Below are 15,722 nucleotides of genomic sequence, written 5' to 3'. Positions count from 1 at the left end.
CTCCAAGATGATGGAGAGTGGCTCAGCAATGACATCCGCCAGCTCCCTCACCACTCGTGGGTGCATTCCATCGGGGCCCATGGATTTGTGGACATCCAGATCACTTAAGCGATCCCTCACACAGTCCTACTCGACCAAGGGAAAGTCGTCCTCTTTGTAGGCTTCTTCTCTTACCTCCGTGGCCCTGGGATTCCTGAGGGCCAGTCTTAGCACTGAAGACTGAAGCAAAGAAGGCATTCAGTAGCTCTGCCTTCTCCGCATCCTCCGTCACCAGGACACCCGCCTCATTCAGCAGCGGCTCCACATTGTCCCTAGCCTTCCTTTTGCTGCTGATGTAGTTGAAGAAGCCCTTCTTGTTGTTTTTGACATTCCTTGCCAGCTTCAATTCCAGGTGAGCCTTGGCCTTCCTCGTCGCTTTGTGACCACCTGAGGAACCTGAACATACAGAAGTCTATGGGACCTGATAAGATGCAGCCCATAGTTCTGAGGGCATTGGCTGATGTCGTTGCCAAGCCACTCTCCATGATTTTTGAAAGGTCAAGGCAGTCACGCAAACTCCCTGGTTACTGGAGGAAGGGAAACATTGTGCCCATTTTTAAAAAGGGTAAGAAGGAACACCCTGGGAACTACGGACCTGTCAGCCTAGCCTCTGTGCCTGGGAAGATCATGAAAAAGGCCTCCTAGAAACTACGCTAAGGCCTATGGAGGACAGGGAGGTGCTTTGAGACAGCCAGCATGGCTTCACCAAGGGCACGTCCTGCCTGACCAGATGAGTAGCTTTCTACGATGGCATGACTGCATCAGTGGACAAGGGAAGAGCTATGTATGTGACCTATCTGTGCTTCTGTAAAGTCTCTCACATGGTGCCCACGACATCCTTCTCTCTAAACTAGGGAGATATGGATTGGATGGGTAGACTGATAGGGAACTGGTTTGCAGGTCACAGCCAGAGGGTGGTGGTCAACAGCTCAATGTCCAAATGGATGCTGGTGACAAGTGGTGTCCCTCAGGTGTCTGTACTGGGACCAGTGCTGTTTAACGTTTTCATCAATGACTTAGACAGCAAGATTGAGTGCACTGTCAGCAAGTTTACAGATGACACCATGCTGAGTGGTGCAGCTGACACACCAGAAGGACAGGATACCATCCAGAGAGACCTGGACAAGCTTAAGAAGTGGGCCTCTTCCCCTCTGCTCTGCTCAGCTTTGGTGAGACCCCACCCTGAGTCCTGCATCCAGCTCTGGAGCCCTCAGCACAAGAAGGACATGGACCTGTTGGAGCGGGTCCAGAGGAGGGCAGCAAAGATGATCCGAGGGCTGGAACACCTCTCCTACAAGGAAAGGCTGAGAGAGTTGGGGCTGCTCAGCCTGCAGAAGAGAAGGCTGCTGGGAGACCTTCGAGCAGCCTTTCAGTTCTTTAAAGAGGGCCTATAGGAAAGCCAGGGACAAACTTTTTAGTAAGGCCTCCTGTGACAGGACAAGCAGTAGTGGTTTTAAACTAAGGGAAGGTAGATTCAGACTAGAAAAAAGGAAGAATATTTTTACCATGGGGGTGGTGAAACACTGAAACGGGTTGCCCAGAGAGGTAGTGGAGGCCCCATCCCTGGAAATAATCAAGGGCAGGGTGGATGAAGCTCTGAGCAACCTGATTGACAGAGCTGTACGCAATATATGGAAGATAGATCCAGAATAAGTGCAGGAACAGAGCTCTGAGCAGGCCACTTGTAGGTATTGAGTGCATGGGTGAATGAAAGAGTCAGGCTGGAAAGCTGCCTGTAGCATCTGGATGGTTGTGACTGAAGACAGTCACAAGGGATGAATGTGTGGGAAAGCTAACTCTCTGATTACTTGCTTGCTTGCTTGGCTTCAGAATAAAGGAAACTTGCCTTGAGAAAAGTCCAACTGATTTTTTCACCACATTTGGTGATTTCAGTTGCCAGGTTGGGCTGATTTCTTTGCTGCACCTGATCTTGTTGAGGATGTCCCTGCTCACTGCCAGGGGGTTGGGCTTGATGACCTCTAAAGGTCTCTTCCAACCCAAAACAATCTATGATGATTGTGTAATTTTTAAATTCAGACTACTTGGCTCAGTGGAACCAAAGAATACCATGAGCTTAGCCCCTGAAACACTGAGAATGAAAGGAGAAAAGAGTCTTCGAAAGACCAGTTCCTTGGATATTTTCTTGGAAGCAACTTTGAATGGAAGAGCCCAGTCTCCAGGCACTGCACCTGGGAGATCCCATTTTATTGGAGAGATGCTGTCTGAGAGGCCACATCTGGCAGAGTGTTCTACAAGAATCAGAAACAGTAGGATCAAGCCTCAAGACAAGTAGTATAAACCCAGAAAATTATCTCCAAGTAGGATTATCACACAGACTTGTGTCCTAAGAGAAACCCTGAGCAAAGTGCAGAGAAGTGGAGGCAGGTCACTGTTAGTGAAACAATGTGCATTTCCATAGAGCATCCCTGAGCTCCTGGTTCCTCAGGCTGTAGATGAGGGGGTTTGCTGCTGGAGGCACCACCGAGTACACCACTGAAACCACCAGGTCCAGGGATGGGGAGGAGAAGGAGGGGGGCTTCAAATGGGCAAATACTGCAGTACTGACAAACAGGGAGACAACAGCCAGGTGAGGGAGGCACATGGAAAAGGCTTTGTGCCGTCCCTGCTCAGAGGGGATCCTCAGCACAGCCCTGAAGATCTGCACATAAGAGCCCACAATGAAAGCAAAACACCCCATTGCTACACAGATACTAACCACAATAAGTTCAGATTCTCTGAGGTAGGCATGTGAGCAGGAGAGCTTGAGGATCTGAGGGATTTCACAGAAGAACTGGTCTACAGCATTGCCCTGGCAGAGGGGGAGTGAAAATGTATTGGCAGTGTGCATGAGAGCATAGAGGAACCCAGTGCCCCAGGCAGCTGCTGCCATGTGGACACAAGCTCTGCTGCCCAGGAGGGTCCCATAGTGTAGGGGTTTGCAGATGGCCACATAGCGGTCATAGGCCATGACGGTGAGGAGACAATACTCTGCTGTGATGAAGAAGAGAAAGAGAAAGACCTGGGTAGCACATCCTGAGTAGGAAATGTCCCTGGTGTCCCAGAGGGAATTGGCCATGCCTTTGGGGAGAGTGGTGGAGATGGAACCCAGGTCGAAGAGGGACAGGTTGAGGAGGAAGAAGTACATGGGGGTGTGGAGGCGACGGTCACAGGCTATGGCAGTGATGATGAGGCCGTTGCCCATGAGGGCAGCCAGGTAGATGCCCAGGAAGAGCCAGAAGGTCAAGAGCTGCAGCTCCCGTGTGTCTGCAAATGCCAGTAGGAGGAATTCAGTGATGGAGCTGTCGTTTGACATTTACTTCCTGTGTGCATGGGGACCTGTTCAAGAAGGAAAACACTGGAAGTTAGCAGTGACTTCTCTAAGCAAAACAAAAGCAATTTCCCGTAGACTCTATCACTGCCCCACAAAACCCCTTTTCATTTTCCAGGAGAGCTTCTCTTCTCCATTACTGTAGCTCTGGTTGGTGCTGGCTGAATGTGCTGTGAGGAGCAGGGCCTCTGCCTGCTGCCTTCCTGAGGAGTGGTAGCCCTGCACTGCAGCAGTGGGTTCATGGGAATGGCGGGGGAAGGCGCTAGTCCTGGTGTTTGACTTTGTCAGATGAAAGCACTCCTAACATGAAAGGGCTTGTCAGCATCTGCACGTCTAGTGCCAAGGATACGGCATGGCAGAGGGCAGATTGAGAGGTCTGAGGTTTCGTACAGCTTCCCCCATCTCAGCTGAGGAGTGTTCTTGGATGTCAGAAAACCTAAACGTTTCTTCTACACTCAGAGAGAACAGATTGAGTCCTGCAAGGCAAGAATAACGCCTGTGGCTTAGAGCAGAGTAAGGGGAGCTGGTTTGTCCCTCCGTCTTGTTCCCAGCTGCCTTTGGCTTGCACCTTTCAGAGATGGGCAGCAATCACACTTTTATGTTGTGCAACCAGACCCTGCTGAGATCAGAAGGATCCACTGCAGACCACTCAGTGTCTCACCGTTTGTCAAGGTCTCAGCAACGCTCTTCTAGCCAAGAATGCAAGTGACTCATTTCACCAACAAAACAGCATTCCCTCAGTTGTATAGTTTCTGTGCATCTCTATGGGTCTTTCCAATAAGACAAAGGTGCTATGAGATATGTTTGAATGCTGGAGGGCACCTCACAGCTTGGAAAGACATCCCAAGGAGACAGCTGAGTATCCTAAAACGACATCTCATTAAGAGAAGACTGACTCGTTCCCCAGCCCCACAGACCGCATTGCCCACAGCCCCACAGGTTAGAGGAAAGTGTGGACTCTTGTTCCCATGGACACGGCTGCATGGATGGATGAACAAGACCAGTGTGAGACTCTGCAGCTGGAATTCCCTTCTGAAGGGAGTGTGTTAGCAATGAAAACTAACTCTAAAAGAGGCAAGCAGAGGTTCAAGGCAAAATACAGAGAGGGTCTGAGTGAGACAGGTCTGGGGAGAGGCAGCTGGGCACCTAGGAAAGCATTACCCTTTACCCAGCTGCGCACACTACACCCCGGACAGTGATCATGCAGGATAGTTACCCTCAGTCTGATTGCTGGTCAGCAGAAATTGGGAATCTGTCAGGAGACATGCCCTTCTGCTGGTCTGCTGGATAGAGAGGTGACTCCCACCATAAACCCCATGGTCGGGAGGGCCAAGGGCTATGTTGGGTGGGAAAGGAGAGATGAAGGGTGTTCCTCACTGAAGGCATCCGCAAAGCAGAGGTGTCCAGGAGGATCCCATATCTCCCTTGCAACAGGGCTTCCATTACCAGTTCCTTCCTTTCCTGCCACTCTCTATGGCCTGGAGCTGTCCCTGCCAGGAGCTGTTTCTCTGGCCCCACGTCTCTTCCCTGACAGTGCTCACAGACCCCATCTCAGCGCCTGTGTGCCCAGCTCTGCCCTGCAGCCTCCCCGTGTGTGCAGGGGCTAACGAGCAGGTCCCACAAACCCTGATGAGACTGGGAAGGAGATGTTGGTGCTGTCTGTAGCCTCCAGAGATGGAAACTGGAAACACAGACTCAGGAAAGTTCATTAGCCATACAGTAAGTCCCTCCTTTGACCTTTCCCTTGAAAAGTCCCCTTGGAAATGTTCCATTGTTTGTCCAGCCAACCAAGATTAGAAACCTCAACAGACATACAGGTTCTTCACCTTGAAATCTCCTCTCAGAAATGCTTGGTGGTGATCGGAAGCTATGAGAAGCACTGATAGCACTCTCTTGACTGCAGAATGACGTTACCCATCTGGGTGTCACTCCTTCCACCCACAGCTTCTCCCCACAGTGCCGTGAGGAGCTCCCTGGGCAGGCTGAGTGCTGACCCTGGCAGGAGGCAGAGTCCCTTGCCCAGTACACAGACCCTGAGGTGCAGGGACCCTGCTCTGAAGGACAGCCCTGGGCACCCGTGCCTGAACATCCACCTTCACACCCCTTCGATCATTCCTGGGAGAAAGCAGCCCTCCTGTCCTGTGCCTGTGATGGTGTGGCAGGGAAGTCCTGCTTTGGAACATGTCCTCCTCTTCCACACCAGAAAAGTTGTGAGAGTCCACTTGACAGCTCCCATAGGCTGTGGGATGTGCCAGCTTTTGGAGATCTCTTCAGGAACTGCAGCTTCTTTGCCCTGCTGCCAGAGACTTACCACGTCAAGGGCTGTGAAGATTTCTCTCCCTGATATCTCTCAGCACCCTCCCACTGCAGACTTCCTTTATCATCTCTCTGCCCTGCTCCCCTCCCCTCGGAGCCTGCAGGCAGTGCCCTCAGCCCTGCTGCACTTTGCAGAGGAGCTGCTCCTGGGCAGAGCTGTCTCTCTGCAGCACTGTCCTTGGCCCTTGAGCTCCTTCCATCCCAGGAGACCAGTCCAGCTCAGCAGCACAGGACCAGCCCAAGGCAGCACTTTCTCTGCCTCCTACCCCACCCTGTGTCCCCGGATCCCTCAAGGTGTCGCTGGGTCTCCAGGGCTGACAACTCCTGAAAGGCATCAGGGTCTCTCCTGGGGAACACAGATGGAAACAGACTGAAATAATCACTGACTGTCCCTCTCTGAACACGGCACAGGCTGACGGCTGCAGTGGGGATTGCTCTGCCAGGGTGTGTGGATCTACAGGAGGTGTCCATGTTCCCCTCTGCAAGCCCCCATGCCTGTCCCAGGGTCAGGAAGGACAAGTAGGCAGGGACAGGCAGGGGATCCTTTCCATCTGGGCAGGGCAGGGATGGAGCCAAGTCAATGGAGGCATCTCAGCTCTCCTCAGGATTCCTGAGGTCGCAGGGGCATTCAGCTTCTCCAGTGCACCCACAGATCCCCAGGAGCTGGGATTCCTCTTGCCTCAGCTCAGCTGCACTGAAGAGGTGTCAGATCCTTACCTAAGCTGCCGTGTTACCAATGGAGACAGCGGCCAGAAGAGACCTGCAAGCTCTAATGGAGCAATTGTGGGAGCCAGGGCAGCATCTGGGGGCATTGTCTTGGAGGCTGGTGGGGAATACCTTTGGCCAGCTGAAATGAGAGAAAATGGTCCCATTTAGAAGAAGCAAGCCTGTCCCTCCTCAGTATGCTTAGGGCAGCTGATAGAGGTATTCATCTGACCAAATGGAACCATGTTCCACAGGGGGAGCTCCGTCTTTCTCTTCTCCATCAGATTCCTACATCTTCACCAAGTGTCACTGATATCCTCCCATGAACATCTGTACATCGTGTTACCTCGTCCAGGGCAGCTGCTCAGCTTAATGGCCAAATTCAGGCCTGCAGAGCTACCTTAGATGCCAAAGCTGCCCAGCACAACCAGAGCGTACAGCTGTCTGGGCAGTGCAGGACCTACAGGACAGCTATCCCCATCCCAAGCTGGTACATAACTGACACCTCAGGACATCTCAGACAGGTTTACTGTGTGTGAGCAAGTGACCAAATGCCACCAGTGCAGAGAGACAAGGTCCGTCCCATGTCTATGCAGTAGGTGCAGGCAGTGCATGTACATGAAGGACACCACAGCAGGGTCTCCACTTGTGTGCCAGTGTTTTCAAATGCTGCTGATACTTTATACCCTCATCCTTTATTTACCTCCTTGATTATACAGTCAAGCAGCAAGTGAATGATTTCCACAGTGTACCTGGATCACACAATGTCCATAGCCAAGGACTTTCTCTGCAGCACCTTGTGCTTTCTGGAGATGAGCCCGATCTCCATCAAAGGCTCTCATGGACTGCAGAGACCCCACAGACAGGAAAGTTCTCTCTTGTCAGGGCTGCAAAGGCCAGCCCTGCTTCTCTCTTGCCTTTGGTGCCACAGGGTTTGCTCACCTTGTGGTGTCCTCGTTTCATCCTTACATTGCCATCTGCCATTCACTCCAGCAGGTCTCCGCTCTGAAGAAAAGCTTTTGCTTGCACAGGATCCTGGGTGCAAGATCTGTGACAAGTTGGAGCTCAGCATTTGTGCCACAGCTGAGGTGCTGCAGCTCCAAGATGCATCAATGCCCTCTGCCTGGGGCACAGATAGGAGGAGCTGGAGCCCCGTGTGCTGTCACAGAGCTGTGACATTGATGTAATACCTGCTGCAGTGTGTGGGACCAATCAGAAAGCTTGAGGTGCTCTATGGATGGATACAGATTCTTCAGAGGAGACAGCAGGGGAAGACCAGGAGGGGGATGCCCTCAGAGCAGGAGCTGCCTGGGTGAATGGGCATTGGCAATAGATGAGTGCTGGGAAGCAGACTGGGTGAGCCCTTTTGGGTAAGGGTCAGAAGACAGGCCAGTTAGGGACACATCATGGTAGGAGATAAATACCTGGATTCAGATCAGAAAGAGGATAAAGTCTTATTTTCTCAATTCCAGTTCAAAGACCCCTCATCACTCTTAAGGACTTTAATGAGCCTGACAGTCATATCAAGCAGACACTGCAGGGTGCAAACACACCCAGAGGTTTCAGGAGCTTCTTGGGGCCAGCTTCTTAGCACAGCTGCCAGATGTGCCAGCAGAGGTGATGCTCACCTGGATCTCATTCTTGTAATCAGGGAAAAGCAGGTCAGGGATGTGAAATCCAATGTCAGCCTTGGCTGCAGCCCCCATGAAGTAGTGGGGTCTGAGCTTTCAAAGGGAGTGAGCAAGGAGAGCAGTAGAGTGCACATGCCAGGTCTCAGAGGGGAAGACTTGGGCCTCTTCAGGACGCTGGTGAGTGGGATGCCATTGGAGGACAGTGTCTGGGAGTGAGGGTACGCTCAGCCATAATTCCCAGTACCATTCTCACCGGGTTACTCCACTCCCACCTTCCGCTCTCCACCGTCCTGGATCCATGAGCCCCATGCCAGGTTTCCAGTCTTGGTTAAAGTTACTCGGTGTACCAGTCTCCAGCTAGTGCCGTGGCCACAGCCAGGCCTCACCATGGACCTCATTTATTCCAACACACAGACTCACTTCCCAGCTTGATCCTTTAGGGGTGCAAAACGGCACAACACCCTGCCCCTCCAAGTGCCAGACTCCTTCCGACACACAGAGGCCCAGCACAGCCGTGTCACTGCAGAGCTTCTGCAGCTGGGCCCAGGAAGGTGCTCACCATGCCACGGCCAAACGCAGGGCCCTCCCGCAGTCCCTTTTACCACGAATGATTCGGTGCTACCATCTACCGTGAATCTTGCCCTCATGATGGGAGGAAGCACACTCAGCTTCCCGGTGACCACTGAAGTCAGGCAGAAAGAAGTTTTGTCAGATGATCTGTGTCTTTCTTGTCCCATTCCAGACATTGCTCCGATGCAGTGCTGCTTGGCAGGTACCACCAACAGCCTGGATTACTTCTCCAGTGGTTTGTTGCTTTTTTTCCCCTATTCTCCCACTTATAACTTCTTCCTCTTGAACATCCTTGTACCCTCCCATGCAAACAACCCTTCTCTGTTTACCCTTTCCTCCCTGGCCGTAGACTGACTTCCTTTGTATGCAGAAAATGGCAAAACCTTTCGGTGTGGAAAATGGCAAATCTGATGAGCCATGAGTACACACACATTAACAGCTGTCAAAGCAGAGCCTCACTCCAGGGGGAGTTTCAAAAACTCTGCGATTCAGTTAGTAGAAAGCTAATGTTATTTTACCAGGAGAAGCGGTCAGTCCTTTATCAGGGGCAGAAGAAGCTCACAAACAAGGGCAGGCTGGGACCTGAACAGCTCAGGAGTGACCCTGAGGAGAAGGGCCTGCCCATGAAGAGGAATGCCATAAGATCCAGCAGCACATGCTCAAAGTTAATCAGGCCAAATGCATACTGGGCTGCATTAGGGGCAGCATGGCAATGCAGACAAGGGAGTGAGCATCCCCCTTAACTGACCACTGATGTGGCCACCTCTGGACAAGTGAGTCTGGCTTTGGGGATCTCTGTTCTGGAGAAGTGGGATGGAAGCAGAGAGGTTGCAAAGGACACCTGCCAGGGGTTTGAAACTTCTGTGGAGAGGCTGAGGGAGCTAGGCCTCTTTACCTTGGTGAAGTAGAGGCTCAGGGCTCTATAGTAGTGGTCTGCCACTACTTGAAGGGTACTGCACTACTTCATAGGGAAAGTGGAGTGGAAATCTTCACAAAGTGTGTATTGGAAGGCTCTCATTGGATGTGAGGAAACAGGAATCTTAATCAATGGGTCATGCTGTGGTAGCCTTGTGGTGCAAGAGGTCACACAAGGGGAGTCTGGATCAGCCCATGGCTTTGTGTTTCGAGGAACAACCAGTGAGGATGGAGAGACATCAGCGAATGCAAAGAAATGCTGGGACAGGAGCTGGGTAGGAAAGCAAGATGGGTGTCTGCAGCCTGAAAGGAAAGAGGTACAGGCACAGGACAGTGTATGACAGCCTGCAGTAGAAATGGCCAAAGGCTTATGACAGGCTGAAAGGCCGCACAAGACCAAGGTCTTTGTCCCCTTGGCTATGACAGTTGCATCCGCCACTGACGCCTACCAGGGGAAAATTCATTTTAAGGTTCTGGTCTTTGTTTCCTCCTCAGCTCTCCTTGGGGAAACCAAGAGGTGCTGTACAGTTTTCCTACACTTGGCATTGCTCACCCTCACATCCCACTGACCCTGGAAGACCCCTGAGCAACATCTGAGGGACAGCTTCTGCCTTCCCAGAGCTTGAGGGTCAGGCCTTGGCCTTTGTGCTTCATCAAACAAACCAAGGCTTTTCTCAGCATTATAGCCACCTGCACCGTGCCTTTGCCTGCCTGCAATCACAGCCTCCAATTATCTGCTGTAATGAGTCCCTGGGGAGGCTTTGTCAGTAATGGCCCTCAGTGGGGCCCATTAATGCTTCAAGGTACTTTGAGTTTTGCTTCTGACTTCTTGAGGAGCTTATTCTATCTCCCCTCAGTACCTGAGTTTCATCGACTCACCGCAAAATACACCATGGGGCTCATTAAAATACAGAAAGCCCTGAAGACCCATGTCTGTTCCTGTCATTTCCTTCAAGTGTTCATGACTATGACAGCCAATTATAGAGGTTTCATATTGTAGTTAGGAAGGAAGATTTCAAATTGCATGTAACAGCAATGATTATTTTTTTAAAGGGTTTCTTTGATTCTTTGTTACTCTTCAATTCAGCAAAGAGGTGATAGAAGCATTTTCCAAGTGGTATTGGTTTGGGGTGTCTCCTCTGGAGGTCTGGACATTTAAGAAAAGTAGTACCTTGAGGTTTGACGCTGTATGGACAGCCTTGCTTCTTACCTCCCCTACCTCACCATTTCTGTCCTTGGCCACCTGGGACTTCCATCACTCTTCCTTGCTTCAGACTTCTCCACTGAATTCTGCAACTGGATTTTACCACTCCATTGCATCATCTCCCACCTGCTCTCCTCTGAGAAATGGCTGCACACAGGCACAGAAGATTTTTTCCTCTTCGAATGCAAAAAAATGAAAGCATAAACAGTTTTCATAAAAAACAAAGCACACTCTGTGACCATATGCTAAGTACAAGCTGCCTCTGATGAGGTCACCTTTCTTCAAGGGATAATCTTATGAGGAATTTTTTAGATGGGTAAAGAGAAATAAATAGATATTAACATAAGGAAAGAGCTGCCTAAGGAGACAATTAGTCCTGTGAAAGACAAGAAATCTTATAAATCTCCGAAGCTCAAAAGAGCAGCAGCTGGCAAGCTGGGAGGAATCTGAAGGAACAAATTATTGAACTGTAGATTATCTCATAGGGTTGCAGAGTGTTTTATTGCTAATGAAACGTCTCATGCCTCACTTTTCTTTGCTTGCAAATAGGAAAACAAATGTGTGACTCTCTGCAGTTGTCCAAAGAAAGGCGGTGGGACTTGGTACAAAGGAGCTGTAACATCCAGCTGCAGACTGCAGCGGAGAAGTCTGGTGTAAGGGAAAGTCCCAGGTGGCCAGTGAGAGAAATGGTGTGGTTGGGGAGGTGAGGTGAATATTGTCCATACAGTGTCAGACCTCAAGGGACCTCTTATTCATCCTGTCCACACTTCCTGAGGAGAGACCCTGGGTCAGCACCTGTTGGAGAATGCTGCCATCACCTCTTCTCTAAACTGAAAAACCATAAAATACACCCTTGAATATAACACCTCATTTTTATTAGAAGCTCTCTGAAATCCTTCTCCATCACTACCCTAGAAAACAGCTCCCATTTTCTGTACAACTCTTGAAGACTTGATGAAAACTCTAGGAAGAGACATGGCTTGTTAGGGCTTGCTTTATTTTAACGAGCCCCATGGTGTATTTGGTGCCGAGTCCTTGAACCTCGGGTACTGGAAAGAGATTGCACAAACCTCTCAAAGACTCAGCATAAAAAACCAAACCCAAAGTACCTTGAAGCATTAAGGAGTCCCACAGAGGTTACCAACAAAGCCTCCCCAGGGACTCGTTAGAACAGATAATTAGACGTCACGGTTGCAGTAGGCAAAGGTGATGTGCAGGTAGCTCAGATGCTGAAAAAACCCTGGATTTGTTTCATGAAGCAGAAAGGTCAGCCTTGGGAAGGCAGATCCTGTCCTTCACGCCTTGCTCCGGGCTTATCCGGGAACAGGGGGATGTGGGGTGTGTGATGCCAAGTGAAGGACAATGGTCTGACAGTTCCCAGCCCTACTGGGGTTTGTGCAAGGAGACAGTGAGGCCCCAGCGCCTTAGGACAATGTGTCTCCTCTTAGGCCTTGGTGGCAGGGGCATCTGTCATAACCAAGGGGACAAAGACTGGGGTTTTATATGTGACTTCCACCTTTGCTAGCACCATTCGCAATCTCCGCCACAGGTTGTCCTACACTGTTCTGCAGCGCCTTCCATTTTCCTGCAGGCTGTAGACACCCACCTCACTTCTCCACCTTGCTCTCACTCTGGCATATCCATACATTCACTGACAGCTGTCCACCCTCACCCTCTGTTCCTGGAAACACAAAGGAATGGACTGATCTCATACTCCTGGATGGCCTCTTGTACCACAGCGCTCTCTGAGTAACATTTCTCCTCTCCTTGTGTCCAGTCTCCACCTTCCAAGCTGCTCTGTGTGGCAGTGTTTCTCTCTCCTGTTGTTTCCTACAACCACCTCGTAAACAACCCTTTAGGCAGACATCCCAACTCGTCAGCCTTCTTGTGGCCTTTCACCTGGACAGACAGAAGTAACCTCACCATGACCTCCCAAGGCTGCTAGCCATTCAGTTACTTGAATAGACATGACCAAGCCATGTGCTTGCTGCTGTCCCATCACATAGTCAGGCAGGAGAGACATGACAAGCAAAATCTAAGCCCCCTTCCTGGAGTGAGCCTAGGTCCTTCAGCTGAGGGGATCTCCCGGTCAATGTGTTAAGCAGGTGCCTTCTTCTGGCCTGTCAGAGGTGCTGGCAGATGGCAGCTTCAAAGCACATGTCCCATCCATGATTCAAGGGCTGACCTTTCAGCTATTTCACAACAAAGTAACCTCACAGTATCTTTCTCAGCCATGTTCCTGCTGCTGGCCTGTCACTTCCAGAGGCACAAGTGACCTCACAGACCCTCTCACAGCCATTGGCTTCTTACTAGATTATGAGTTCCTGAGACACAATTGACCACCAAATCATCACCATCCTTGTCTCCTGGTACCTGGAAACATACAAGTAAGGTTGCTTCATCAGATTCATCAAATAGATTTCCTAGCATGATTTCGAGTAAAGAAACGTTCCTCACAGGAACTGCGGTAATTATGTTGGTGTATTTTATAGCTCTACTTCTGTCTCTGCTTTGTCTTGTCCATCTCTCTACTCTGTCTTCAAACTGCTCTCCAAGGGAATAATTCCATGAATCATAGAATAAATCAGGTTAGAAGAGACCCCTGAACATCATCTTGTCTGGTTATCCTGCTCAAGGCAGGATAACCTGATGAGGTCCTTTAAGGTCTCTGCCCAGTTTGGCATCATCAGCAAATGTGTTGAAAATTCACTCCGTCACACTATACAGGGAGTTCCGAAAGACTTTCAGCAGTTTTGGCCCAAGCTTCCTGTAAGGAGATTATGGGAGACCATGTCAAAGCAACTGCTAAGGTCTGGGTAGAAAACATCCCCTTCTTTCATACACCTGTATGGGTTCAACAATCCCTTCCTTCTCCTTCAAGTGCCTGGAAATGGCCACAGGAGGACTTGCTCCATCACCTTCCCAGGGACTGAGGTGGCGTTGACCAACCTGTAATTCTCCCAATCCTCCTTCTTGCCCTTCGCTGAAATTTTTAATGTCTGCTTTTTCTGAGGACCCCAGAGCCTCTCTGACCTCAGGAATACCTCACTGGAGGGTAGTTCACCTTTTTAAAATGCACAGAGGTCACGGCTCCTGATTTACATGCTCTCTGAGTCAGACAGGAAAGGCAGATCCTAATGTGGAAGCTGGATGCAAAATGACATTTCTTGCTTGGCAAAATTATCTCCAGTAAAACAAAACCAAAAAAAAAAAACATCCCATGACAACAGCTACAAAAGCTTCAGAAGAATATTTGGGGGTGTAATAACTTATATTATGAGTGATATGCAACAGATTAAGACCAGTTAATTGCTTCTAAAAAGCATCCAGTCATCAGTCTCCACACTGCACTCTTGAGCTCCTGGTTCCTAATGCTGTAGATGAGTGGGTTCACTGCTGAAGGCACCACCGAGTAAAGGATTGCCAGCACAAGTTCCAGGGATGGGGAAGAGATGAAGTGGGGTTTCAGATAGGCAGATGTGACAGTAATGATAAACAGGGCAACCATGGCCAGGTGAGGAAGGCACGTGGAAAAGGCTTTGTGCCTCCCCTGCTCAGAGGGGATCATCAGCACGTCCCTGAAGATCTGCACATAGGACAGCACAATGAAAACAAAACAACCAACTGCTAAACAGGCACTAAACACAATATGTCCAGCTTCCCGGAGGTAGTCTGATTCTGAGCAGGAAAGCTTGAGGATCTGGGGGATTTCACAGAAGAACTGGTTCACAGCATTGCCCTGGCAGAGGGGTATGGAAAATGTATTGGCAGTGTGCAGCAGAGCATTGAGAAACCCACTGCCCCAGGCAGCTGCTGCCATGTGGACACAAGCTCTGCTGCCCAGGAGGGTCCCGTAGTGCAGGGGTTTGCAGATGGCAATGTAGCGGTCATAGGCCATGGTGGTGAGCAGAGAATACTCTGAGGAGATAAAGAAGAGAAAGAAAAGGACCTGGGCAGCACATCCTCTGTAGGAGACGGCCCTGGTGTCCCACAGGGAATTGGCCATGGCTTTGGGGACAGTGGTGGAGATGGAGGCCATGTCGAGGAGGGCGAGGTTGAGGAGGAAGAAGTACATGGGGGTGTGGAGGCGGCGGTCACAGGCTATGGCAGTGATGGTGAGGCCGTTGCCCATGAGGGCAGCCAGGTAGATGCCCAGGAAGAGCCAGAAGGTCAAGAGCTGAAGCTCCCGCGTGTCTGCGAATGTCAGGAGGAGAAACTGGGTGATGGAGCTGCTGTTGGACATTTGCTTCCACTCAGCATGGAGCACTGTCCAAAAAGAAACAGACAGTGACAAGTTAGGGTACAATTCTCTGAGAAAAGTCAAAGCCCTTTCTCCTAGACTTCGCCCACTGCTACACACAACCAACTTTTCCTTTTCTAGCAGACCTGCTTTCAGCTCTGTGGCTGGAGCTCTGGTCTGTGCTGGCTGAGTGTGCTGTGACAAGCAGTGGTGCTGCCTGCTGGGTGCTGAGGAGTCAGCCCTGCTCTGCAGCACTGGGTTCATTGGAACACTGGGGTCAGGGGCCAGTCCTGGTGTTTTTGACTTTGTCAGACAGATCTGCTCCTAATGCAGAAGGGATTATCAGCGTCTGATCTCCCAGTGCTAAGGAACGGGAATGGCAAAAGGGATTTGTAGAGGGTTTTCTGCTGCACTCAGGGAGAATAAAATGAGTCCTAGCTGGAAAAGGATTGCCTGTGGCATAGTGCAGAATAACAGGAGCTGGTCTGTCCCTCTGTCTTGTTCCCAGCTGCCCTGGACTTGACTGTTTCTAAGATCGAGGGTGATTATACTCTCATAATACCCTGAAAAGGAACCAGACACTGCTAAAAGCAGAGATGTACTGCAGACCATGAAATGAGTCACCCTTTTTCAAAATCTTCATTCCCCACTTCTAGCCAAGGACTCACATGGCTCGTAGTGTCCCCTGGAAGATGCATGCCGCCTGGATGGACACACCAAGGAGATAGCCAAGGGTCCTAGCCATGGCAACTTATTAAAGGACAGCCAGCTTAC

The 15,722-nt window shown here is 50.4% G+C and overlaps 2 protein-coding genes across 2 annotated transcripts; both read right to left on the bottom strand.

Annotated features, from left to right (window-relative positions):
- Window positions 1-1,006: 1,006 nt before the first annotated feature.
- On the bottom strand, window positions 1,007-3,439 carry LOC142365097 (olfactory receptor 14C36-like). Its single transcript, XM_075445543.1, has 2 exons — window positions 2,449-3,439; window positions 1,007-1,077 (listed from the first exon to the last, which is right to left on the bottom strand). The coding sequence occupies exons 1-2, from the start codon at window positions 3,350-3,352 to the stop codon at window positions 1,007-1,009; spliced, it is 975 nt and encodes a 324-aa protein (XP_075301658.1). The 5' UTR covers window positions 3,353-3,439.
- A 10,564-nt stretch (window positions 3,440-14,003) lies between these two features.
- LOC104328388 (olfactory receptor 14C36) lies at window positions 14,004-14,951 on the bottom strand. The gene has a single exon (XM_009933404.2). The coding sequence runs from the start codon at window positions 14,949-14,951 to the stop codon at window positions 14,004-14,006; it is 948 nt and encodes a 315-aa protein (XP_009931706.2).
- Between the last annotated feature and the right edge of the window lie 771 nt (window positions 14,952-15,722).

Source organism: Opisthocomus hoazin, chromosome 31, assembly GCF_030867145.1.
Source record: "Opisthocomus hoazin isolate bOpiHoa1 chromosome 31, bOpiHoa1.hap1, whole genome shotgun sequence".
NCBI classification, from domain to species: Eukaryota; Metazoa; Chordata; class Aves; order Opisthocomiformes; family Opisthocomidae; genus Opisthocomus; species Opisthocomus hoazin.
This window is presented reverse-complemented; position numbering and strand designations above follow the sequence as displayed.

What these genes read in the sequence shown, in the direction of transcription:
- LOC142365097 (XM_075445543.1), bottom strand. Translation starts at nt 3,352, where the DNA reads ATGTCAAACGACAGCTCCATCACTGAATTCCTCCTACTGGCATTTGCA. An exon ending in CAGGGATGCTCTATGGAAAT is followed by an intron (nt 1,078 to 2,448) that starts GCACATTGTTTC and finishes ACTTGCTGACAG; the next exon opens with TGCACTCAATCTTGCTGTCT.
- LOC104328388 (XM_009933404.2), bottom strand. Translation starts at nt 14,951, where the DNA reads ATGTCCAACAGCAGCTCCATCACCCAGTTTCTCCTCCTGACATTCGCA.